The following is a 23,543-nucleotide window of genomic DNA, read 5'->3' on the forward strand; positions in this document are numbered from 1 at the left end:
CGTTGGACGCTCTCGGTGAACAGGCAGCCTGATGAGAAAGAATTTTGGGAGTCCGAGGGCGAGGTGCAGGAATGCGAGCGGAGACAGCCCGAGATAATATCTGTGCCCACCAACCTCAGAAGAGAAATTGTGGAAAACGCCAGGGTGAAACCGAACCCACCAATGTGAGGGTGAGATTCCCAAAGAAACCCTGCCGTCAGCATGGGGTAGGATTGAGAGCTCCGCTTAGGACGCGGTGTAGCTGTTTGTCTAACCCATTTTGGGACTAACGGTTTTTATAAACAAGCTGCAAACGTTTAGGCAACGATTCAAAAAGAAAAATGTCTTGGTGTGACGGTTCAATCGTTCACGCAATTGATGACGGGTGCACCCGTAGCTTGCTAAATCTCATCGGGAGGTCATGGTGCTGATCGATTGGATCGTATGATGGGAACCTGCAGATTTGTTCCTGGCTTTTAAGTGGATACAGATACGATGGTCTGGAATTTTGTTCCGGTTGGAGGGGATTGATGTTGTTGGTATACACGTCAGCAGGGCAACCGTACGGTTGGAACGAAGTGTCAATAATGGTCTATTATTGCTGCGTCTGGAGGTGGAAGGAGGAGATTGTGGGCAGAGCCCACGATCTCCCAGAAGTGGTATATAAGTGAAAGGGCCGTTTGTAAGTGCCCATACCGCCTTCCGGATCCATCTTTTCTGCCGACTGCTCAGAGATCCAACAGATGTCTTGATATTTGAGGGGAAATGTGAATTGTTGTACAACGGTCTCTGCGAAATCGGGAGGTAACAATCCGATCCAATTGAATGAAGGCTGCGAAATCTATTCCGAAATCTCTATAGCTCCATATCAGCTACATGGCCCATGGAAACATCCCACATAGTTGGTCTCCCATGCGTTGCTTCTCTCCATGCATTCGTACATCTGATACGATCTGCGTACACCACCAAGATGCCGGGTACCAGATCTTGTCTTCCGCAATCTTGAAGACGGGTAATTAGTGGAACCAAGTGGGCGTCTAAGACGGTCGGACCAACAGCTTGGCCAAAAAGCCATTCATCAACCTCATTGTAAGTGTCGCTAATCTCACCAAAGGCCTCTTTTGTCCGAGTCTCTGCCAAGAGTACTTGATCATCTTCCAGCGCACTTTCCACGTATTTTTTATGACTGCACTATCCTTCAGCTCCAAAAAGACACATCCAAGACCCATACCTCGATTGCGACAACTTACAAATCGGCTTTGAACTGCAACGCTCTCCGGTAGTCTTCAGGGATTTCACTGGCTGAACTGAGTTTCCCGGCAGCCATATTGGGAACCCCATACATGCGAGCTTTCTTCTCAAACACAGAGAGAGAAAGAGCTTGGATGCTGTGGATCTTGGCCAGATGTGATTTGATCTGCATTTCATGTTCCCGTGGCAAGAGATGAGGATATCGTTGGCAAAACCTATTGTCGGATTGGAAGTCCAATCCGGCCGCGAGTAGGTGCAGAGCATGGGCCACCTCGAGGTGGTACAGTTAGACCGCGACTACCCAACCAACCTACGGTTGGAATCTCCCTTCTACTCCTTACGCAGAATCAATCAATACAGAGATATTGATACTTCGTCACCCCCAGGACCCTACGGTTCGAACCAACTTCCCTGTGATAGGGATACCAACACCTATATGAAATTTCCAGGGAACTGTTCAGTGAGTTTGCTAGACTTTCCCCGTCAGAGCTGGAACCTTGATTGAGTTAATTTTGTTAGAAAACATATTTCCGCTGGACCTTAAAGAGGATGACTACTGCTGATCAGACTAACAAAGTAACGGAGTCCTTACTTGGCCCTTGGGATTGACCGTCAGAAGATGGTCTGAAGAGAGGTTCTCATTGCGATGTAGATTATGCAACTTGAGTTGCATTTTCAACTTTTCTTCCTTCAGGCCACTGTTCCCAAATACATATGTGAGTCTAGTCATTATAGAGTAAAAAGAAAAGGGGAAAATGTGAAGGGTAAACTCTGGTGGGCCGCCAGCCCCAGTCCCAGCTTCCTCGTTGTTCGACATTATGTTGATGAGCTGCGATTGGAGCAGAACTTCTACTTCTACTTAATGGATGAAGGATTATGGAGCTGTATTTATGTAGCATGCAGCCTTCGGCAATTCTAAATCAGGCAGCAGGCAATTGTCTGACATGCATATTCTAAGCGGGGTAAGGTATGTAGTGATATCTCAACCCCCGATGATTGGTAATGGTGCTGAGACGCATTTTCACGTCACCCGTTGGATCCGGACTCGCCAACCAGACTGCGTTCTGCGATGTGCTTTCCCAGTACTTAGACAACCAGAACGAGAACTCCCGGATGCATCCTGGCAATAAGATTCCTGAAACTGAAAGCTTTTGGTAAAGCCTAGATTTCGAGCGCTCGTCTTACTCTCAAGTTTGCGCCCCGAACACTGCGAGCTACCTTAGCATCAACGGCAAAGTCTTCTAAGGTAGTAGAAATCAAGACCCCTTTAGAGAGACAACAGAGAAGCAGTGAGTCCTGGTTTTCATTTTTAATTCGCATTCGAAGAGGATAGATGTACTTTAATCTTACTCCTCCTAATACTTATATTATGTAATGGACTACGACTTGAAGTCATGCCGTTTAATCAACATGCTAAAAGTGTGGCTAGAGTTGAAGAAAGTTCAGATAGGTGACGGTAAGTTTCTATCGTATTATGTCTCTCAGACATCTCCGGTAGAACTAAGACACGTATTAATAGCGGGTAGGGGCGGGCCCAAGCTGGCAACGGTTGTTGTTGTTGTTGTTGTTCTATTTAACGCCATGGCGGCAAGGGCGCAGCCGCCCTTGCGGCAGACCTCCCGAAGGGTATGTGGCGTGAAGGGTCGCAGGCTCTAGCTATATACTATATAGTACACGCCGTCTCCTGACGTCCTCCAAATCTTGCTCGTGAGCTACTATGTGTTCTATCCATCCCTAGTTCCCACTGGTGCCCTAGTTCCGTTATAACCATCTGGTTTCTTAATAGAGGTAGTTTGTCGTTTGGAGGATAGGTTATGACCTATCTCCTAGTACCGCGGGCAGATCTTCTGGAAGAAGTCTGTCACGCAGAGGAAGGCCTGGAAGCCTTCAGAGTCAGTGATTAGCCCCTTGAAGTAGCGATCGAGGGACCCTATAGGTCCTACGGGCTCCTGGCGGCTGTAGGGGTAGAGGGTGGGCCACTGTTGCCTCCTCAGTAGGGTCTTTCGGCAGTAGACTAGATGGTCTGCCTCCTTAACCCATCCACAGGAGCAGGTGAGTAGTGCTTCTGTGTGGTTAAAGCGTTGGTGATATTGTTCAAAGTCCCCGTGGCCTGACCGTGCCGCGAGGAGGTGATGAAGGGCAGCCCTAGGGAGGCCAAGTTCAGGAGGGCAAGCAAGGGTAGCCTTGAGCCCTAGTTGGGTATAGCGGGGAGTTGCCTCTTGTTTCCACCATCGTCTATATTGGCGTCTTGGCTGCTCTTTAGCAAGCCACTTGATACCTGATAGAGTAGCTAGTTGGCCCCTAAGGACTGGTAGAGTTGTTCCCTCCTTAGCTAGGCTGTCTGCTTCTTCGTTTCCTTTAATACCTTGGTGCCCAGGAGACCAATGGGTTTGTATATCGTGTATCCTAGCTACCTCCTGGATCTCGAGGAAGGCCGCTTGTGAGGAGTCTGGGATCTTACCGCGAATCCCCTGAATAACGCTGGTATTGTCGATGCAGATGTGTATAGGCCGGCCTTGGGAGGTCTGAAGGGCCCGTCGGAGCCCAGCCCTCGCCCCCTCCGCCTCACCATCAAACACTTCTGCTAAGCCGAGACGGCCGCAGCCCTGGGCTATACGTTTATTGTTGCGGTAGATAACAAAGCCGTACCCTGTAGCTCCGTCAGGAGCTTTGGAGCCGTCTGAGTATACGACCGTATGCTGACCTGGCACAGTCTTGAGCCAGGCCTGGAAGATCCTAGCTGCTACTTCCTTCGTCTGTGTAACTATAGGGTCATAGGACCCTGGGAGGTATTGCGGCTGTAGGAGCGCTGGCCTTGGACACTTAGGTAAAAGGCCAGCTGTTCTTTGAAGCCTGGTCTGTTGCCGCCCTGACTGCAGCAGCCTTGGGACCAAGGGATGCTGTTGGTCAACCTTCTGCAGGCGTATAGCGAAGCGTAGTCGCGCTGCTTCGAGGGCTACCTCTGCTGTGGGAAGGCCAGCGTCTCGGATGAGGCTACTGGTCGGTGTGGTTCTCCAGACAGGCAGGATAGCCCTTGCTGCTGCTGTAATAACTTTGCTAAGTCTACGGGCCAGGCCCTTCTGTCCTGTACCAACTGTAGGTATCTGTAAAGCAGTGCTACTGCTAGTATTGGTGCCGCTGTTTAGGGCTGGTTTGGTTAGGCCCGCATACCAGGTCTCAACTCCATACAAGGCTGTTGGAAGGACACAGGCAATAACCGCTTTTCGTACTGCGGCTGCTGGGAGTCCCCCTTTGGTATTTGTTAGGTGCCGTAGGAACTGGGCTACCTTCTTTGCCGCTGCCACCTTAGTTTCGACATGGTGACGGAAGGTGAGTCTCTTGTCGAACCAGACTCCTAGCCATCGTACAGGCTTAGTTGAGGCCTTAATAGTTAGGCCCGTCGCCTGTATATCTGGTAGGTCTTTTGTCTGGTTATATTTCCTGCTGAAGTGGACTGCCTCACACTTAGCTGGGTCAAAAGCAACCTTGTTATCAGTGCCCCAGTTAAGGATATGAGTGATCTTTTGGCCTAGGGCTATAGCATTTCCTTCTAGCGACGGGCTAGTAGCTACTAAGCCTATATCATCCGCATAGCCAAACCGTAGCTCTTGATCGTCGGCTAGGATATCCGCTATATATAGTAAAAAGAGAATAGGGGATAGTGGGGAGCCTTGTGGTAGCCCACAGGATAGAGGGAAATCCTCTGTAGTTGTATCCTCTAGCCTGACCCGGGCTGCTCGGCTAGAGGTAAAGGTGAAGATCAGCCTAATCAGATGACTAGGCCAACCCTGCTGTCGTAGCCTGATAATAAGTCGGTTTCTTAGGACAGAGTCAAAAGCCCCTTTAACGTCCATTGTCACAAGAGTTGCAGTGAGCCCTGAGTCTAGAGCCCTCTCGATCTCGTGGGTCAGACAGGCTGTTAGGTCGACTGCAGCCCTGCCTGGTAGTGCTCCAACCTGCTGTGGGCTAGCAACCCCTTCTAGGATAGTAAGGTAGGCCATCCTTTTGCTATTAGCCGCTCTAGGCCTTTACCTAAGCAGGATAAAAGGGATATCGGACGCCAAGACCCAGTCTTCGAGAAGTCTGTTTTCCCTGGCTTCTGGATCATGACAACTTCTGCTTTGCGGAACGGTCGAGGGAAGTGGCCTACTTGAATACAGGCCTGGAAGAGCTGCTGTATAGGCCTAGCTACTGATTCCCAGGTGTGTTGTAGTAACTTTGTAGTAATCCCGTCAATCCCAGGGGTTGTAGTCTTTGTTAGAGTAGCCTGGCGTACTTCTTCCATGCTGACCACATCCTGCCAGGGCATTAGACGCCGTGCAACTACTGGGATAGCGAAAGGGTCCCCAGGTAAGTCGTCTGTAGCGTTAAATCTCTCTAGTAAGGCCTTTCGTAGGGCCTGGGCTTTATCGTAGCTGTTGTCGATTGTCTGACCTTCCACTATAAGAGGCGGGCCTTTAACAGCTAAGCCAGCCTTCCGCCAGCCTACTATCTTATATAGGTCTTGGTCTGTCTTAGCCCCTTCGATCTTAGTAGTCCAGTAAGCGCGTTTTGCCCTTCTAACAGTTGTTAAGAAGATCTTTTGCTCCTCTAGGATGGGGGGAGGTATAACTAGCCCAGGTTCCTGGGCCTGCTGGCGCCTAGCCTCGATAGCAGCTCGGTGGGCTTCTGCACACTCTTCTGTCCACCAGGGGGCTCCCCTACCCTGATTTGTCCGTCTCTTACCTACAGCTTGAATAGCTGTATAGAAGAGGCTGACTAGTTGGGTAGCTAGAGTGTCCAGCTCTGCTGGACTAGGTACTTCCCCTAGGGTAGGTAAGGCTGAGGATCCAGCTCTTACTAGGTCGATAAGTCGGGGTAGGGCTGACTCTGGGACTGAGAGGTGGCCAGTCTGGCGTTTCTGTTCCTGGGCCTTGCCTATAGGGATAGTTGTTGTGATAGCTTGGTGGTCAGCCCCTGGGTGCAGGTGTGGGCTAATATAAGCCTCAGCAAAGGGGATATTTGAGAATGTTAGGTCGAGGGTATGCCTATGAGTATGGGTAGGGACCCCAACCTCCCCAATAAACGAAAGATCGTAGCCTTCAGCCCACTCTGCAATATCGTCCCCCCGATTCCGGCTAGGGGAGCCTAGTTCCCAGGTAGGGTAGCGGACGTTAAAGTCCCCGGCTACAAAGGCTCTTTCTAGCGGATAATATCCTAGGAGAGCAGTAGTCGTATGGTTTATCGGCTCACCTAGCGGCCTATATACATTAATAATAATAAAGTTGCCAGCCTTAACCCATAAGATATCTCTCGTTTAGGTAGGCCTTTATTACTATATTTATAGTCTTAAACTCTTGCGTATATAAGTTATAACCCTAGGTCTTATATCTCTATTATTCCAGAAGTTAACTAGGATATAGGAGTTAAAGCCTGGGTATGTATTAATCTATATTTTATCTTTATAGCCTATCCAGGGTTCCTAGATTAGTACTATATCGATTTGATCTTCCTAGCAGAGCTCTAGGAGAGCTGTATGAGCTAGGCTTTTCTTCCCTACGTTACACTGGGCTACCCGTAGTACCCGTGGAGCAGTTGGTCTGAGCCTACTGTTCCGAGTCGAGATCGAGGTGGGTGTAGGCATTAATAACATTGTAATCAGGCTTCTGTACTAACCTCTGGCTCCTGCTGCTGCTCGGGAGCGGGCGGATAGGGCGGTTGGTTAGGGGGAGGGCTTCAGAATCTTCAGCCTCATCCTCAACCATAATGCTGCTTCCAACTACGCTAGCGGTATCTGCTACAACAATTGAGTCTTGTATGGGTGTGAGGGGTCGAGGGCGCTTAGATATCGGCTGTTGCCCATGTGTAGCGCTTGGTCCAGCCTCAGGTTGCTGGTTGCTGCCCACGGAGCAAGCCTGGCTGGCTAGGAGGTCGTCAGACGCCTTCTCTCCAGCCTTCCGGATTCCTCGCAGTTCCTTCCGGGTTGGGATAGTAAGGTTTCCATTAACCAGTAGAGGCCTAGCTGGGCAGTCTGCGTGGTTTGATGGAAAAGGCCCATAACAGTTGGCGCACTTAGACCTAGCTATGCAGATCCCGGCTTCATGGGTATCCAACGGTTTGCTATAGTTCTCGTAGAGGGGTTTCCGGGTACAGTAGCGGTTTGAGTGAAAGCCCTGGCACCCAGGGGAGTGTCTTTTGGGGGTCTGCTTCCTTGGGGGAAGCAGGCGGGCTGGGCCTGACTGTCCGAACAGGCGGAATGTTACGGCCAGCTAGTCGTAGGGGTAGTTTGCAGAAGCTGAGGCTGCGGAACTGGTAACAGTAATCGTAGTCGTGGAATAGTTTCAAGGAAACTATGTCTGTCAATCGTAAGGTAAGGTAAGGCTTCGGTGATCAATCGTAGTCTTGTCAAGGTGATAGCTGAAAGCGGATGTTAATCCTGATACGAAGTTAATTGCTGAAGAGCTATGGAAAGTCTGTCCTAGAGTCCGGCTCGAGTCCATCCTATATACAAGTCTTGATTCTGAACATATCCTTTATCCGTATGTTTACCGTACGGATTCCGTATTTTGAACATACGGGGTCCGTACCTCAAAGGGACGGACTCCGTATTCTTGGCATACGGCTTTCCTTATCTTATCATCACGTGACTTGCTCCATAGTTCTTCCGTTCCGTAGGGTGACGCATGTGTTCCCATAGTTCGTGCACTTATGGTGTGCCCTAGTCGCCGTGGTCCTGCGGGGCAGGCCCTGGACTTGGTCGTGCATGTTGGGTCGTAACACTCTGCTGGGAAGCTGTCCAACCGCGACTTGTAATAACCGATTATTACATTAGATTATTACATTCGGTTATGCTGTAGGCCGGAGCCGGTCGAGATGTCCGGCTTTGCCGGAGCCACCATTCTGCCGCAGTACACCGCCGAGTCCGGGCATATCATGCCATAGCTGTACGCGAACCACTGTAATTCCTCCTTTTCCTCCTCAGCTTAGAATAGTCAATCGACGGCACCTCTACGTTGAACAAGCCTAGGGGCCAGCCCCTTACACTTATATGGGTGATGCGTGCGGAAAAAGTGTCTCGCCATAGAATATGAGGTTCTAAATTCCTCATCGTATTTCCTGGAGGCCGACGTGAAGCAGTTTTAAGACGCGAGACACTTTTTCTTTAGAATCGATCCGCGGTATGAAGCAATGTACAGACAGGCTGAGGGCCTTAAAAGCCGTTTCCGTGTCAAGGAGATCACAAACATCCCATTCGGAGACCCGATTACCCCTCAGATGGCAGCAACCCAACTTTTGTTACAGTTGCCTAAGAGAAAAGTCGTCGCATCGCTACTTTATGAAGGATACATGCGGACGTACAGAGAGCTACTTCCATTATGGCATCAACCAAGTTTCGCCAAGAAGCTGGATGGCTTCTAGATCTCCCATGCTTTCCTCAAACCTGAAGACTGTTACTAGCTCAGGTTTTCTTAATGCTAGCCTGAAGCTGTCAATTTGCTCCTAAGGGCATACCTGAACTGCACTAGCTTGATTTGAATCAGTTGTAGTGTTCCTGCTTCAGCCGTGCAGAAGAGTCTTCGAAGGGATCTCAGTTCATGATGGATCATGAATTGACTGTTCCCAGGACACTTTGTATGGCTGCGATAACCCAAAACATGGAGTGCAACTGTGCATACACTAAAAAGATCCAAAGACTTCTTCATTACTTATGAGGCAGCCCCCTTTGGAAATTCAGTGCAATGATTTCTTGATATCTTCGAAGAAGACTTTGGCATAGGCAGATTCCCTGCGATTAAAGCAATCCGGCGAAATTATTTCGACACAGATGCGCGCCTATTATATCAAACCTACCCAAGAGAGGTCGCCTGGACTGCCCTCAAAAGATCTATTGAGATGCTGGAAGCACACGTTGGCGACTCAGTCAATCATTTCCGCATCTATATGGGGGCCGTCGATTTTATTGCGGCCCTTGAATCATTGCAGTCTGGTGTCGATGTGTTGGAAAAGCTACTTGGGGCAGGTTAGACTAATATCTCGGAGGTAGTCTTGACTCTTTCCCGGCCAAAATTTGCGAAGGCCGACCGAAGAAAACTAAGAAGATATTTCGTACCACAACAAAAATATTTTTTTACTCCACTTCTTACCTCATTTCTTGTGTGCAGAAGGCGCTGCTCTATTCAATATCAGCAGGCTGTCAATGCTAAGTGCAAAATCCGTTGCAAGCCCATCACACTCGCCTAGATAAGAGCCGTTAGCTGTAGTAAAGTGTCTGACCAGAACATTGCAACAAAAGCATCAATAGTACGTGTACCCTGAGACCATTTATTCGGTGTTGGCTTTAATATGGGACATACACACGGCCGCGGGATGCAAGTTTGAAGTTGTGAAAAATAAAGCCGTCAAAGCGGGCTTCACCTCAGAAACACAGGATATTGAAAGAAAGTGGGATTTATGCATTATGCCGGAACTAATAAAGTGAGGCGAAGAATCAAAGCTTACTAGGTAAGTGAAAGACACGCCGCCACGCTGTCTAAGCTGAAAACTTTGACGTTCGCTGAGCTTCATGGCTTTCAGCCCACTAGGACTTTTCAGCACTGAAGTTTAATTACGGACGAAACGAGTGCAGAAACAAACCCCGACGTTGACGGTTAGGGTAATCGAGCATGGCCGAATGATGGCCCCTGCATCCTTAAACATCTGGAGCCGCTGTCATGGCTTGAGCTACGTCTCGGCAAGGAGCCGGGGGCAGAAGGGAGTTCTTCCTCCCTCAATCAAGGCATTGGAAGACTCCGACGGCTTCGAAAGACTGTATCTTAACGGTAACTTCGGGGAAGCAGGCATAATAAAATGCGAGTCAGGGTCTATTTATGTAATTTAGATTCGTGATATGATGCCGGAGGCCCGGACATGGCAGTTTTTCTTTTCTTTTTCTTTTTCTTTTCTCCTTCCCCCCTCTCCACCCACACTGTCTCAATAGTGTGCAGTTCCCATTTACGCATGGCCGTTGAGGCTAGAGAATAAGCGGAAAGCCAAGAAGGTGCATTGGCCGTGTAATGCGTATTGTAATTGTAATACTAAACCGGAAATACCGGCCGGAACGCACTACCTATGTGGTTGTTGCTTGCCCACCATTTGCATCGAGACTAGATTGCATTGCATATCGATTTCATGCTTACTGCGTTTGATACGCCTCATCGATGCTAGTCTTGCTCCATGGAAGCTATGTCACCGAAACACATATTGTGGATTCTGGACAGAGCTTGGATGAATAAGAAAGCTGAAGTATCTTTCAGGTCACGACTTCAGGGCCCAGTCAGCGTCACACAGGAAGAGGATAGAAGAAATTGGCTTACGACGCTTGAGAAATTACTTGACGCTGGGAAGAATCAACCAATTTCGGATGAGCTGCATGAAATTGTAGATGTGGAAGCCTTGTTGATGCACGGAAAACCCTGGGGAAGGCCATAAAACCGAGATCAACTATGGCAGAGGCGTATGTGAGTATATCCAGTTCCTCTGTAGCAGGCCTACCATCGGGCGGTTATGGAAGTCGTAGGACCAGAAAGTTCTGTCAGCTTCTAGCAAGCAGCATGTCGGAATGCTGTCATGAGTTTTCTTTTAGTTTTTTTTTTCATCTAGGATCCATCGAGCCTGTCTTTGAAATGGTGTGCGACCTGACCAAGCTGTGGCATGGACCACACGATGATGGTGGTGATCGCAACAGTTGGAGGAAACTGGTGGGGAAGTATGCGAAGTTTGTATTGACAGCTGACGTTTACCCCTACGCCATCCAAGAGGTCGGACGCGGCATCAATCAGCGAGCGCTGATGATGCGAACTCAGCCTCATTCAAAGGAAACCCTTACTCAACGTTGAATACTTGCACTCTGAAGTCTTACCAGTGCAGTCAGAGCGCAACTAATAATTTAGGCTGAGTCATGTAATCGAGGATCACTTGAGCTTGCGCCAAGTCTTTTGAACCAGCCTCCCACTCTTGGCTACAGACAGCTTGCGACTGGCATGAACAAGCATGAAGTCATTGGAACCAACTGAAGAAAAATGGAACTTATGGTATCCCAAGAGTTTTCTACAGGAGCAGCGAGCATCCCAGTCGCGGCAATAGCTTATTGAGTGGACTGGTGAAGTAGACAAGGTATTGCCGGGTTAGCTGTTCTACTTTGAGCAACGACTCTAGACATTGCAGATAAACAAAAGTTCAGACGGTCCTCTTAGGAAGATTTAGTCAGGGTTGCGTCGAATTTCTGCCACCTGCGTCCAGGCCCTTTCGAGCCACGCGCATCAAGATGGGCGGCGGTGCCAACGACCGGTCTCCGCCACCGGACTGTGCATCCTGACGCTCCCCTCATTGGCCAGAGCCTCTACAAAAATTGCCTTTTGAAGATGCCGATAGCATAATAGACTTCGAGCAACATGAACTGCTTATGCTAGGCATCTTCGAGGAACGAACTGTTGGAGACGGGGCGCCTGGATGATGCGATATCTTGGGGAAGGCCAAGAATAGTAGGCAAAGTAGGAAGAAACCGATCAACGTCCGGACCATAGCTCTCGAGTGTAGGTAGAAACGACTACTTAAAGGACACTCTCCTCGATCTTTGTCTATGGTAGTCTCTTTCTATTTATCGTTATCACTCACCATTCATCTTCGATATTTCCTCGATCTAATAATACCACCTACTTTCAAAACTGGTCCCTATCAACCTATATTAATACATAAGGAAAACACTTAGAAACTTTGGTCTGCCGAGATTACCAGCTACACAATGCGTTTCTCCCAGTCTCTCATTATCATGGTCGCGGCGACCATGGGTGCGAATGGCGCCCCATCCGGAATGGACTCCCGCGAGCAAAGGTAAGCAGCATTAACGGACCTGTCGACCAGGAATGTCAGGCTAATAATATGACGCAGCGCTCTGAGCCAGCCAGCTCTCGTGGCTCGACAGGCCCCCCCGGCTGTTCCGGCTGCCGCTCCTCCAGCTCCTGCCCCTGTCCCGCAGGCAGACGGTGACAAGAAGGGAGAAGACAAGAAGAAGGGCGATGGCGACGGAGATCGTAACGGCGGTGATCGCGACGGAGATCGTAATGGTGGCGACCGTGGCGGACGAGATGGAGATCGTGACGGCGATCGAGACTGCCGTGAAGAAGATCGTGGACGTGACAGAGACGGAAGATCATGCTGCGTCCGAGGAGGACGTGGAGGAGGGCGCGATGGTGATCGTGATGGCGATCGCAAAGTTGCTCGCGAGGACCGTAATGGTGACCGCGATGGCGACCGCAACGGTGGGGGGCGTGACGGGGATCGAAACGGCGGCGATAGGGGTGGAAGAGATGGTGACCGCGATGGCGACCGTGAGTGCTTCCGGGATGGCGACCGCGGTGGTCGTGGCGGCGATGGTGAGAGACGTCCTCCTCCTCCTCCCCCGGCCGGTCCTCCGGGCTTCCCCGCTCCGTTCCCCGCGCCGGTTCAGCCCCGTCCTGGTTTCCCCGGTGCTTACCCCCCTGGCTTCCCTGGCGCGTTCCCCCCTGGCTTCCCTGGCGCGTTCCCCCCCGGCCCTCCTCCTCGTGGCCCTGATGGAGATCGAGATGAGGACAAGAAGAAGCCTGCCGAGGACAAGAAGCCTGCCACAGCATAACTCGTCATTCCGCTTGAGTTGTTGATCGGTTGAGCGCACTCAATTTTGAATTCGAGGTACTCTGATTTTGAAGGATGTTGGCGGCACACATAATAAGCTCCACCGATTGAATGTATGCCCGGTGTACGAGAGCATGTCATGGGAGAATAGGAATATGGAGACAGTAATTAGACACTGCTTAGTTGTTCACCTTAGTATGAAATACGTTGTTTACAGGTTGATCGAAGATAAACTCTGCATCAGATACTTGTACTGACCAAACTCTTGTAGAGACACATTTCTAGGGTCGAGATCACCTGGGGCTTGGGTATTTCAGCGTCAAATCTTCCAAGTTATGGACCATATACGTCTAGTCTCGACTACGGTAACTCAACCTGTTTGAATAGGGACATGGAAGCAAAGGATATCCGGAGGCTTTATAGAAAGTAGAAGGACCGAGACATCAGGTAGTAATACTGTATATTCCTAGGTTATTCAATTAGCTAGAAAAGAAAGGAACGAAGTGGCGATCGCTGGCGGATTGCTGTAAGTCGATTTGAAAATTTGGAACCTCGAATGATAGCGGTAGCCGGTAACGCCATGTATGGCCTTAGGCACCTCCCGAGAAAGAAAAGCCAAGGCAATCCTCCTTGACACGAAAGAAACAGTCCTTCATCTCGACTCTGGGTCAGCCAGAGTCCGTGTCGGCAACTTGCAAGTGTTACAATTGGAAAAGAAGCAGAGAGAAACAAACATGGGTTTGATATGAGACCAGCGCCGCACTCTCTCATCAATATGATACTGATATTCTGGAGCGCAAAGTATGTACATGCCCCTTAGCATATATGGAGCTATAATATCCACAAGAATGTAATAACACTTATCCGCCGCTGCCATTCATTTCCTTCCGTACTTAGGAATTTTAGATAGAAGGCCAGCCGCCGGACCAGGAGATGACGTTCCAGCCGAACAGAGTCTGGGAATCGGCGTAGCCGACGTCGGTATTCACTGAAATAGTTAGACTTGATACCTCGTTGAAGCCAGAATTGACAACTCACTGTAGTGGTAGTAGAGGACCGCGCCACGCTTGGGGTCAACCAAGACGCCCTGACCGCCAGGAGCATAGATTTTGTTGTGGGAAGGAAGAAGAAGAGTGCCGCCGCCCGCCAGGCAGCTCTTGCCGCTTTTGTCGGTATAGGGGCCATTGACAGAAGAGGCACGGCAGACGAAAATCTTGTACTCGTTTCCGGGGGTCGGGCGGTTAGCGTCGAGACCGCAGCAGGAGCCTGAGCTGAAGAAGGCCCAGAAGGTGCCGCTGCGCTCGTAGACGAAGGCACCCTCGACGGGTTGAGGAGCAGTGGTGTTCAAAACGATGTTGTACGGGTTGCCGTTGGCTTTAGTTGCAGCTGCGTTCAGAGGCACTTGGAAAATGTCCTGCCAAAAGGAGCCGAAATTCAGGAAGTAGTTGCTACCAGACTTGACAAGCTGAGCATCGATGGCATTGTAACGGCTGCCGGCTGAAGAAGTAACACCGGTGGCGCCATGATCAGTCCAGGAGCCGAACTCCATGGTGGTGGAGGTGGCGTAACCGATGGCTGAGTTCTGAACGCCGAAAGAGGAGACGGTGTAGTAGAGAATGTACTGATCGCCAACTTTGTTCACATCGGGGGCCTATGGAAGACAAGTCCATTAGTGTGTGTGCTTTGAGAGGCGGGTGTTTCGTCCAATCTCGTTTCAACCTCGCTCGTTTGGACCCTTCACTTGGCAGGTCGAGAAAAGTAAAGAAACCAGAAAAAGGATCAGGAAGGCTGGAACGGGACATACCCAGAGATCATCATTGCCCTTGAGGTTGATCTTGCTGCCCGAGGGCAGAGCAGCTCCTTGGTAGGTCCAGGGGCCTACCAAATCAGGAGCCTTCCAAATGCCGATCTTGCTGCCAGTTTCGAAGCGAAAATAGGTGCCATCATCGCGACGGACAACCGAAGGGTCATGGCTCCAGCACTGACCAGAGCAAGCTCCTGGATTACCGTAGGCCTGAACGGTGGCGCTCAGCAGCGCAGCTGCGAGTGAAAGGATGGAACCGAATCGCATGATGAAGAAGAAAATCGGTCGACAGAAGCAGAGAAACAGTTGATGCTATGCAGTGCTGGTAAAGAGTGACTGGCGGCGAGATAGGTTCGGGATCCCGAAAGAGAGAGGTGCTCGAAGAATATAAAAGAAACTTTAAAGTCGGACGGGAACCGGGAGCCGAGTGCCACCTCTGCAAGGAACCGAGATCTCGCCATCCGAACTCCATCACGGAGAACACTACACAATAGTAAATAACTGTACCAGGTCGGAGGAGCTCGACTGGCCCTGAGCAACAAGGTGCCCTTGACCTTGATTGGCGGAATTCAAGCTCGATGACTGGGACATGCCCTTGGAGGTGATGGGAGGACGAAGACGGGCAATATACATGGAGCAGAGCCCAGGGTGAACTGGGCCAACGAGATGAAGGGCTGGTTCAAGGTGGTGCGGTGGACCGATCTTGCATGCCTGAACGACGCCTTGGGCGGGCTGGCCGCTGACCAAAGTCACCAACAAGCTCCCTACAAACATACGAAAGTGTCCGTATCTGACGGAACCTGGGCAAATAAGCAATGAGGGACGGGAAAATGAAAGGATGTCTGGGCTAAGCGAGCAAGAAACTGCCGTGCGTGCCGCCGTCTGTGGGTAGGAGAGTTCAGATTAACAGGAACCTTGAAGATTGAGAAGAGGTGGACAGGACGGTCCGGCCGGATAAGGTACGGCGCTGTAGCCTGCAGGGAAGGTAGGCCGAAAGCTAGCCGTCCGAATGGTGCGCATGAGACGATGATACTGCTCGACAAGGACATTCGGAGTCATGAAGGGGAAGTTGGGGCTGCTGAGTGCCGGCGGTATGAAGCCTGCAACTCTCTGGATGAGAAAGAGCGCCTAAAAGGGCAGACGTACCCCGCAATTCAAGTACCGGTCAGGATGGAATTGGCGCGGAATATTCTTCTACTGCGTCCATGTAGATTCTGTGTATGGAAGTCTTGGAAGAGTCCAATACTGCAGTGTCTCCGTATATCCAGCGACTGTATCCGTAGACAGAGAGACATGACTGCTGGAAGCTCTCGAATCCAACGGAAGTACTCCACATCAGAGGAGAGATCATGATGCAGACAATGGAAATTAGACGGGTTGAATTCTTGTGTACTGAAACTCTTCCAAGAAGCCTCATTGCCCTTGAGGGGGTTTGCTGTCCGAAGCCCTCTGGCCAAGACCTTGTGTCCCTGGCTTCTGGCAGGGATGAGACGGAATTCGCCATTGTCAAGCAACTGGGTGAAGAAAAATAGGGGAGTTCAGCCCGCCATGGTGGCATCACATCTGGAGCCTGAGGGGGTCCGAAGCGAGCGGTCCAGAGAAAAGGGGGCTGGATTGTGGCCAAGTCTCCAGGTTCAGGTCGCCTACATACATCCCTTGTACTGTTTTCCAGGATTAAGCTTGATTTTGGGGTTAGGTATCCGTATGCGACTATGTATCCATATTGGTTGTACTCCGTAGCATCATAGCATGTGTCCGCACTCAGCAGGTATCCGTAGGCTGGCTCCATGGCTCGGTTGGTCGTCCGGATCAACGTGATCAACGCGATCAGCGGTGTCCGTGTGGGCGAGGGAAACAACAGGCTTGCTGTGCTCGGTATAAAGATACACGCTATTCAGTGGAGTTTGGTAACATGATGGGCAGAGCCCCAGTTCACACGGGCCATGGCAGGGAGTAGGAAAAATCCCCGTCGGCGTGGCCTTTGTCGGAGGCTCGGATCCCTGACTCAGACAGAAGAAACGTTCCGAAGCCTGGAAGCGTTGTTTTCGATGGCGGTAGCGTGCGTGGGTTGGGGTATTCGTCGTCTTCTTCTTCTTCTTCTGTTTTCATCAACAGCAGAGAGCCCATCTCCGTACGGTGCCCTCATTTCAGGACACAGTCTAGCGGCCACAGAGGAGACAGCTGATTTTGGCTTGAAGGAGATGAGGGCCACAGGGCCTACCTGACCATGAGGACGACTTGCGGCGGCGATCGTCACCCTTAATGGATCATGTCGACGCTCCATCATCGCGTATTTTTTATTTTTTTTGGCATCCAGTTCGGACTCGGGGGATTGGGAAATAGCTTTGGGGTTGTGACTTGTGATTCGTGGCCCGTGGATGGGCGAAACTGTGGGCGCCAAGTGGGAATAACATGGACATCGCGTGGGGTTTCAAAGGAGGGAATATTCCGAGCAGACAAGATGACAACTCCACCCGTTGCCAATAGTGTACGGATATTCGCTTTCTCATCCGTATTCGTAATAAGAGTCTGTAATTGCGCTTGAAGCAGTATCAAGCTGAAGCCATCTTGAGCGCCGTGCACAGGCTCGCTCGCTACCCCTCCCTCCAGCTCGAACATTCGCCGGGATGTCCGGTTATAGGAGGGGAGGATCGGGATGCGGAGGGGACAGTCGGGCTTTTGCTATAACCGGAAGGCTCAAGCGGACCACGGTGGATTGCCCACTCAATCGGCGGGCAGCCCGTGGCTGTCCATTCCGGATATCATCAGCCTTTCCCGAATCGCCCGGAGCATGCGGCGTGTCAGACGGGGCTCGGCGGAAGAGGGGCCGATTTCTAGCCACATGGATTGTCCATGTCAGCCCCCTCATGTTGGCCCAAGCCCACACATACAAAAGGATCATCCTTGCATGGTGGCGGCTATTGCATTACCTATACATTCACATCTCCGATCTGTGGAAGGTCATCCATCTTCTGAGCCGCCTGGTCCTTCTGCGGACATATCTTTTAGGAAAAAATATCTGACAAGAGACCGAAGCCACCACCCGAGAGCTCACTCTCGAGTTCAGGGACTGGATCTGTGGAAGCTGGATGGTTCAAAGCTTGAGAGCGAGGCTTTGGTCAATTGAAAAAAAACCAAAAAAAAACCGAAGCCAACGAGCTTCCTCTTCCGGCCATACCGGGGCCCCGATGCCTCGTTGGTCGAACGAATCCCTGGCCACAGTAGGATTCGAACGCCCGCACAATGGCTTGCAGCTGCAAGGAAAAGACGGTGTCGCAGGAATGTGATGCGGAGTGCAGCCCAGTGGAGGAAACGGTATGAGACCCGCCCAGCGGTTGAAATCGCGTGTTGGTCGCATCGCGACCATAGGCTCACAGGTAATTTTCAAAAATTCTGTATTTGTACTCAGTTCTGTCTGTCCTAGCTTGACTGTGCGTGTAGCTTTGCAAAGTGACATCCAGAGGTGCCACCAGTCACCGAGCTCATATTGAGAGACGTGTCTGACAGGCACTCGTGAGTCGTCGCACTGCTTGCTCTCTGAACTCTACACTCTACTCCGTACACACACATCCGCCGAAGTGAGCAGTGTCACGACGCACGAGTCACCGGCGAGCTGGATCCATACGCCGGGTCCACTGGTTCGAGCTCAGGATGCACGGAAGTGGCAGGGCTGTCCATCGGCTGACGGTCGATGGATGCCATGTGGCCATGGCTGATCGGCATGGACAACAAAGAGGAACGGACGTACGGAGTAGTCAAGGGTCCAAGAATCCAAGGGCCCGGAGGGAAGGTTTGAGGAGCCCGACGCTCTGGATCTGTTACGTTACCAAAAGCCATACAAACTGGCATCTGCAATTGTGTGCGCCTTATCTCTAAGCCTGCTTCTCTCAAGTTCTCTGGACTAAGAGTTCACTGGGTCTTCAGAGAGTCTCATCATGAGAGAGTCTCGCCTGTCCCATGTCCATCTCACTAGGTGACTAGTCACCTCTCTCACCAACTATGTCAACTTCAATTGGGTATCTGCATCCGTATAGCACCATATCCGTACTACACAAGCACATGGGCTGGTGGGTTGCCACCGACATGCACTCCTTCAACCTCCAGAGTCTATCTTGTCCCAAAGGCTCCTGCACCGTTCGTATGGGTCATCCATGATCCTTGGGGTTTCAACTTTCGGCAATCCTTTCAAACTACTTCATGCTTGGACTCGTTCCTGGCGCCATCCAGCCCAGGAACCGTAGGCCGTACGTTAGGGTGAACGTTTTGACGGATTACGCCCGTCTCGTTCGCGCGACGGCGTCAGAAGGGTTATCTGGGCTTGCATGGGGTATCCGTACTCGTGCCGACCATGACATACGGAACACTTGGAAAAATCGTCACTCATCTCATGATTCCTCGGACGAAAGCACGGCGGGGTAGACATTCAGAGAGTGTCCAGGAGCCCCTTGGTCAACGTTGGGTTGGCTGTGGGGTTGCTAGCTATGCTAGCCTTCCACGACGAACGATCAGGGCGACAGGGCCCTGAGAACCGGCGACGACAGGGTTCCGGCCGAGAGCTGGAGTGCAGCTCGTGAACTATAGTTGGGTCTTGAGATGGTGTCCTTCAGCCAACACGGAGACGTGAGATCTCGACGATGCCAATTTGGGGCCGTCGATCCGGGTCTTTGCATTCAGCCATTCACGCCTTCACGGAGGTAGTCTTTTGCTAGCTTTCCGCTGGATTCCATTGCGATGAAGCCTATACTTTGAAGCGCGGATATGAGCTATGCAGAGGTGCCATCTATCTCTGTCCTTCGTTGAACCCCCCCGCCCTCCCTGTGCACTTTTGTAATAGCTGACATGCTCGCCTTTGGCTATCCCTCAGGCCTAGTCAGGTATTACACAGAGCTGACAAGATGCGATCCTTGACCCGTGGGCTATATCGACAGGATGTGAGCAACGAACACCACCGATAGACTATGTGCTGCGCCAGTCTCCCCTGGATGGACGCGTGCAGCTGCGCATTCTCAATCGGCATGGCAAGCCGCGATGGTAGGTTATCTTATGTTGGGTTATAGCGTGCAGATACGTTCAACAGGTAATAATTGTTGGCGGAGGTTGTGGAAACCTCCATGGAGCTGTGGGAGCCAACCCAACCGAAGCGAACCGCGATGGGCAGTTTCTTGATGCGGACAACGAAGCGATGCAGTGGAAAGAAAGTTCGACACGGAGAATGCCATTGGCCGTTTACCTTTACCTACCATTCTCTGGAGACTATACCTTGTGAGAATGCGCAACGAGCATCAACTTGTCAAGTAAATTCAGCCTTGAAAAAGTGAGTCGTCACGGTCGTCGCCACTCAAGATGAATCGCATGACGGCTAAATTTGACTGCGTTAGTGCGACTGCAAGGGTCATATATCTCCTCTGTAATCGCTGAAAAGGGGCCAAGGGCGTTGGGCTTGCAACGGCTGCTGTATTGACTACATACCTTCTCTGAGATGTCTGCAGCGCTGGCACTTTTGACTTTTTGTTCTTATTGTACTTATTTTCCCGCAAAATGTGGAAAAGGGGGCAAGGAGTCAGGCGCACGGAAATGGAACATGGAGCGTATGGGTAGTACAAATTAGAAAGTATCTTGCCTACGGATTCCTTATCGTCTTAGGTTGGACTGTAGGTAGGGCATCGAGATTGTGACGCTCATTTCGATTCTCACCAGCCCTTGTGTGTCAGTGTTTGCCTGCATGGGCGTCGTGATTGTTCTTCGGTTGGTCATTGGGATGGGCAACAATCTTTGTTGGGTCTCCGTGTCCTGGGTCCTGAGCAGTGCTCCTCCGTACGGATACATTGTGACCACGACGAAGTGGACAACATGGCTCGCCGCGGGTCGATGACAGGGGTGTGACCGGCTTCGCCATGTCGCATCCTCGGCGACACAGTCCCTGTCACCTGAGAATACGACCCAAAGACTTGGGTTCAAACTTCAATGGGGGGGGGACTCCTGGATTTCTGCTCTCGAGGAAGTTGGAACTGCCTTTTGTTGAAACATTGCAGTCGCAACTCGGGGTTGGGTAGGCATGAAGGTGGATGGCCCATCCGATGGGAACCTCGGATGGACGGATGCATCGCAGTTGGGGGCCAATCTCTGAGCAAAAAGAGGAGTCAACGAGCAATTGTCTCTATCCGCACTTTGTTCAGCCTCTTCCCCAGAGCCCAGGATGGGCAGATTGGGAGATCACCTCTTGCTTTCCGACGGACAATACTGAATATGGATGCAGATACTTGATCAGCAGCATGCCTTGTATTCATCCCTGCGTTCGATGTATGGATACCTTGGTGACCACTTTCCCGAGACTGAGAGTACACCGAGACTCCGGTCAGCAGAGTTCATGATATTGTCATGTACTTTCTAATACTCGATAGTTGGCACCTGCATGGCATAGTCAAAGACGGGACGCGACAATCCATGCTATGCCATGCCATGCCATGCCAAATGGCCCAGACCATGATATCCATAGAGTAATGTTCTACTACGCAGCACGTAGCGTAGGTGCCTACGGATAGACATAACACGCCGCGTCTCTGGCAGAGATTTCAGAGTTTCTCCTTCCCAATTTAACATGTCATATCAGCCAGTCAATCAAATCAATCAGCGATGCACAATCAATCGGACTGGGAGACCAGGGCCTGGATCCTTTTGGTCGCCGAGCGTCTTTGCAAGCTGCGCGGTCTTACTGCAGCGCCGGGCTCTTGGCCGCGACCATCCTTGTTCCTAGGCCTTGCCAGGGCCCCTTGCTGGCCAGAATCGCCAATTATTCCTATCAGTATCGAAGCAGACCGACCGACTGTCAGTGTCGCCTTGGTACGGAGATTCTGCTGAAGCCGAAAGCATCATTGGGGGTGCTCGTGTGCTGTAGTGAGGTATCCGTAATGCAAGGATATTTGTATACAATTGAACGAAGTACCGTACGATCCCTAGACTGATTGAATGTGTCCTTCCCTATCCTTACAGAGTATCAGTCAAGAAGTTTGCAAAGTCTCCGGGGCCCTGCCGTTGGCGTTGGTGCTTTGTCCCGGCCGGGGGCGTCCCCCGCGAATTTACCTTCGTACCTGTACGGACCCAGTCTCCCTTACCCGGGGACGTGACATGGGGAGACATGGGGAGAAAGAAGCCTTGGTAAGATGGGGGCACCAGGGAAACCCATTGACCATTCGGACTATTGCCTTACAGTCGTCCGTGTTCGTAGAATGGCAGAATTGTGACTATGGTGCTGAGGAGGAAGGCATCGATAGACGAGCCAAGCCAATGTTGAGCAGCAGATCCCCTACACGTCATGAATAGGTAGGCATGGAATTTTGCGTACTGCGGCCTGCCCGTGCATGGCAGCATCCAGATGCCCGAGGTAATTAGGCCAAATTGGCTCCAGCTCTTGAGTGTGCAGCACTGCAGACGGCCAACGGACGGGACGAAGGACAAGGACGGCGTAGGATGCTCGGTTCAGTAAGGGCTGTATCCGTATGGCCGGTCCCTAGCCAAGGCAAGCAAGGCCATGTTATTGTTAGCCATGTAAGGCCGAGCAGGGCAAGGTGCACCGTACATGTCAACGGGCGTTTCTCAGGTTGGTCGTTTTGCAGACGGCGAGAGCGTCTGCGAGTTCGTCTGTGTCCCCGTCTCCGTCCCCGGACACTACGGACGTGAAGGGATCCTTCGAGCAGAATTCGAAACCTGAGCGGTGGCGCGAATCCCATCCGGAAATGACGATAATCTGTTGACCCTCGTACCTTTCTCTCTGGTGGACTATTACTTATAAATCGAGTATGCGCCACGTCGTCTTGGCATCGTTCGGCCGTTGAAGAAGGATTGAACGGATGCTGTTGCTGCTGCTACTCTGAGAGAGAAAGAGAGAGAGAGAGAGAGAGAGAGAGAGAGAGAGAGAGAGAGAGAGAGAGACACACACACACACACACACAGGGAGAGAGAAAGACATCAATGTCTCATCTGTGATCTTGACATCACAACCTTCTTTCCATCGACGCTGCTCTCATTCATCTGAAGTGGAATACACCGAGAGAGGGAAGACAACTCATTCTTTGGTTAACAATCTGTTGGAGAAAGAGAGGAATCGACGGGTGCAAAGAGACGAAACAGACGAAGAAGAAAAAAAGGAAGAAAAAGACGACGAAAACCAAAGAGGGAAAACTCGGCCGCATCCGCCCATCTCAGCGGGCGCAACAGACGCACCACACGCGCCCAAGACACCCTAAAACGGACCGTCATTTGGGGAACGACACGCCACAGAGGCAGCGCCATTGGCTCCCTGAACCTTTTACCCCAAATCGGCTGGGCTCCCCCGCTGCACCTCTCACCTCATCCATCTCACCTCTCATCTCTCACCTCTCACCTCACCGGGCTCATCTCAAGGAGCACTGCAGTGTGTGTGTGCCTTTCACTCATCCTTACCAACCTTACCACGCCGTGCGCGCCTACCTTACCTGGAGTACGGAGTACATTACGGAGTATCTCAGGCACCTTATCGGAGCGAGCTCCCTCATTGCTCATTTCGAATACGTACCGAGCTCACCAATCCACCTCACCTTCCAGTTCCTCCCACTCCAGGGCCCCCAAGGGACCTTATCTGCCCAAAACACCTTACCCAATTAGGGCATCCTGTACCTGAGGTACTCTGTACCCTCTGCACGTACTCTGTAGCTCTTGTACCTCTGCACCTCAGCCTGCAGTCTGCACCCTACGGTAAGGCAGGCGCCTGCCAGGTTCTTAGGTTTAGGGGACTTTTGAGTCGTCTTATCTTATCTCGACTCTGGGGGCTGCCATTCAGTCACCTACCTCTGTCTGTCTGCCTCTGTCTCCGTCTCTCTCTCATTTCCATTACTTCTTCTTCTTC

General features: G+C 51.2%; 4 protein-coding genes across 4 annotated transcripts; 1 reads left to right on the top strand and 3 right to left on the bottom strand.

Annotated features, from left to right (window-relative positions):
* Positions 1 to 1,603: 1,603 nt before the first annotated feature.
* Positions 1,604 to 2,113, bottom strand: BDP81DRAFT_438338 (uncharacterized protein). Its single transcript, XM_060591313.1, has 2 exons — positions 1,823 to 2,113; positions 1,604 to 1,726 (listed from the first exon to the last, which is right to left on the bottom strand). The coding sequence occupies exons 1-2, from the start codon at positions 2,045 to 2,047 to the stop codon at positions 1,700 to 1,702; spliced, it is 252 nt and encodes an 83-aa protein (XP_060439898.1). The 5' UTR covers positions 2,048 to 2,113; the 3' UTR covers positions 1,604 to 1,699.
* A 9,700-nt stretch (positions 2,114 to 11,813) lies between these two features.
* BDP81DRAFT_410212 (uncharacterized protein) lies at positions 11,814 to 12,859 on the top strand (the record flags this gene model as incomplete). Its single annotated transcript, XM_060589111.1, has 2 exons — positions 11,814 to 12,078; positions 12,136 to 12,859. Exons 1-2 carry the CDS (start codon positions 11,990 to 11,992, stop codon positions 12,857 to 12,859), a joined length of 813 nt encoding a protein of 270 aa, XP_060439899.1. The 5' UTR covers positions 11,814 to 11,989.
* Positions 12,860 to 13,760: 901 nt separating this feature from the next.
* BDP81DRAFT_331099 (endo-alpha-1,5-arabinanase) lies at positions 13,761 to 14,929 on the bottom strand (the record flags this gene model as incomplete). Its single annotated transcript, XM_060585479.1, has 3 exons — positions 13,761 to 13,846; positions 13,897 to 14,509; positions 14,663 to 14,929. The coding sequence occupies 3 exons, from the start codon at positions 14,927 to 14,929 to the stop codon at positions 13,761 to 13,763; spliced, it is 966 nt and encodes a 321-aa protein (XP_060439900.1).
* Positions 14,930 to 15,037: 108 nt separating this feature from the next.
* BDP81DRAFT_114069 (uncharacterized protein) lies at positions 15,038 to 15,547 on the bottom strand. The gene has a single exon (XM_060581516.1). The coding sequence runs from the start codon at positions 15,434 to 15,436 to the stop codon at positions 15,146 to 15,148; it is 291 nt and encodes a 96-aa protein (XP_060439901.1). The 5' UTR covers positions 15,437 to 15,547; the 3' UTR covers positions 15,038 to 15,145.
* Between the last annotated feature and the right edge of the window lie 7,996 nt (positions 15,548 to 23,543).

Source organism: Colletotrichum phormii (assembly GCF_030913505.1).
Source record: "Colletotrichum phormii strain CBS 102054 chromosome Unknown BDP81scaffold_26, whole genome shotgun sequence".
NCBI lineage: Eukaryota > Fungi > Ascomycota > Sordariomycetes > Glomerellales > Glomerellaceae > Colletotrichum > Colletotrichum phormii.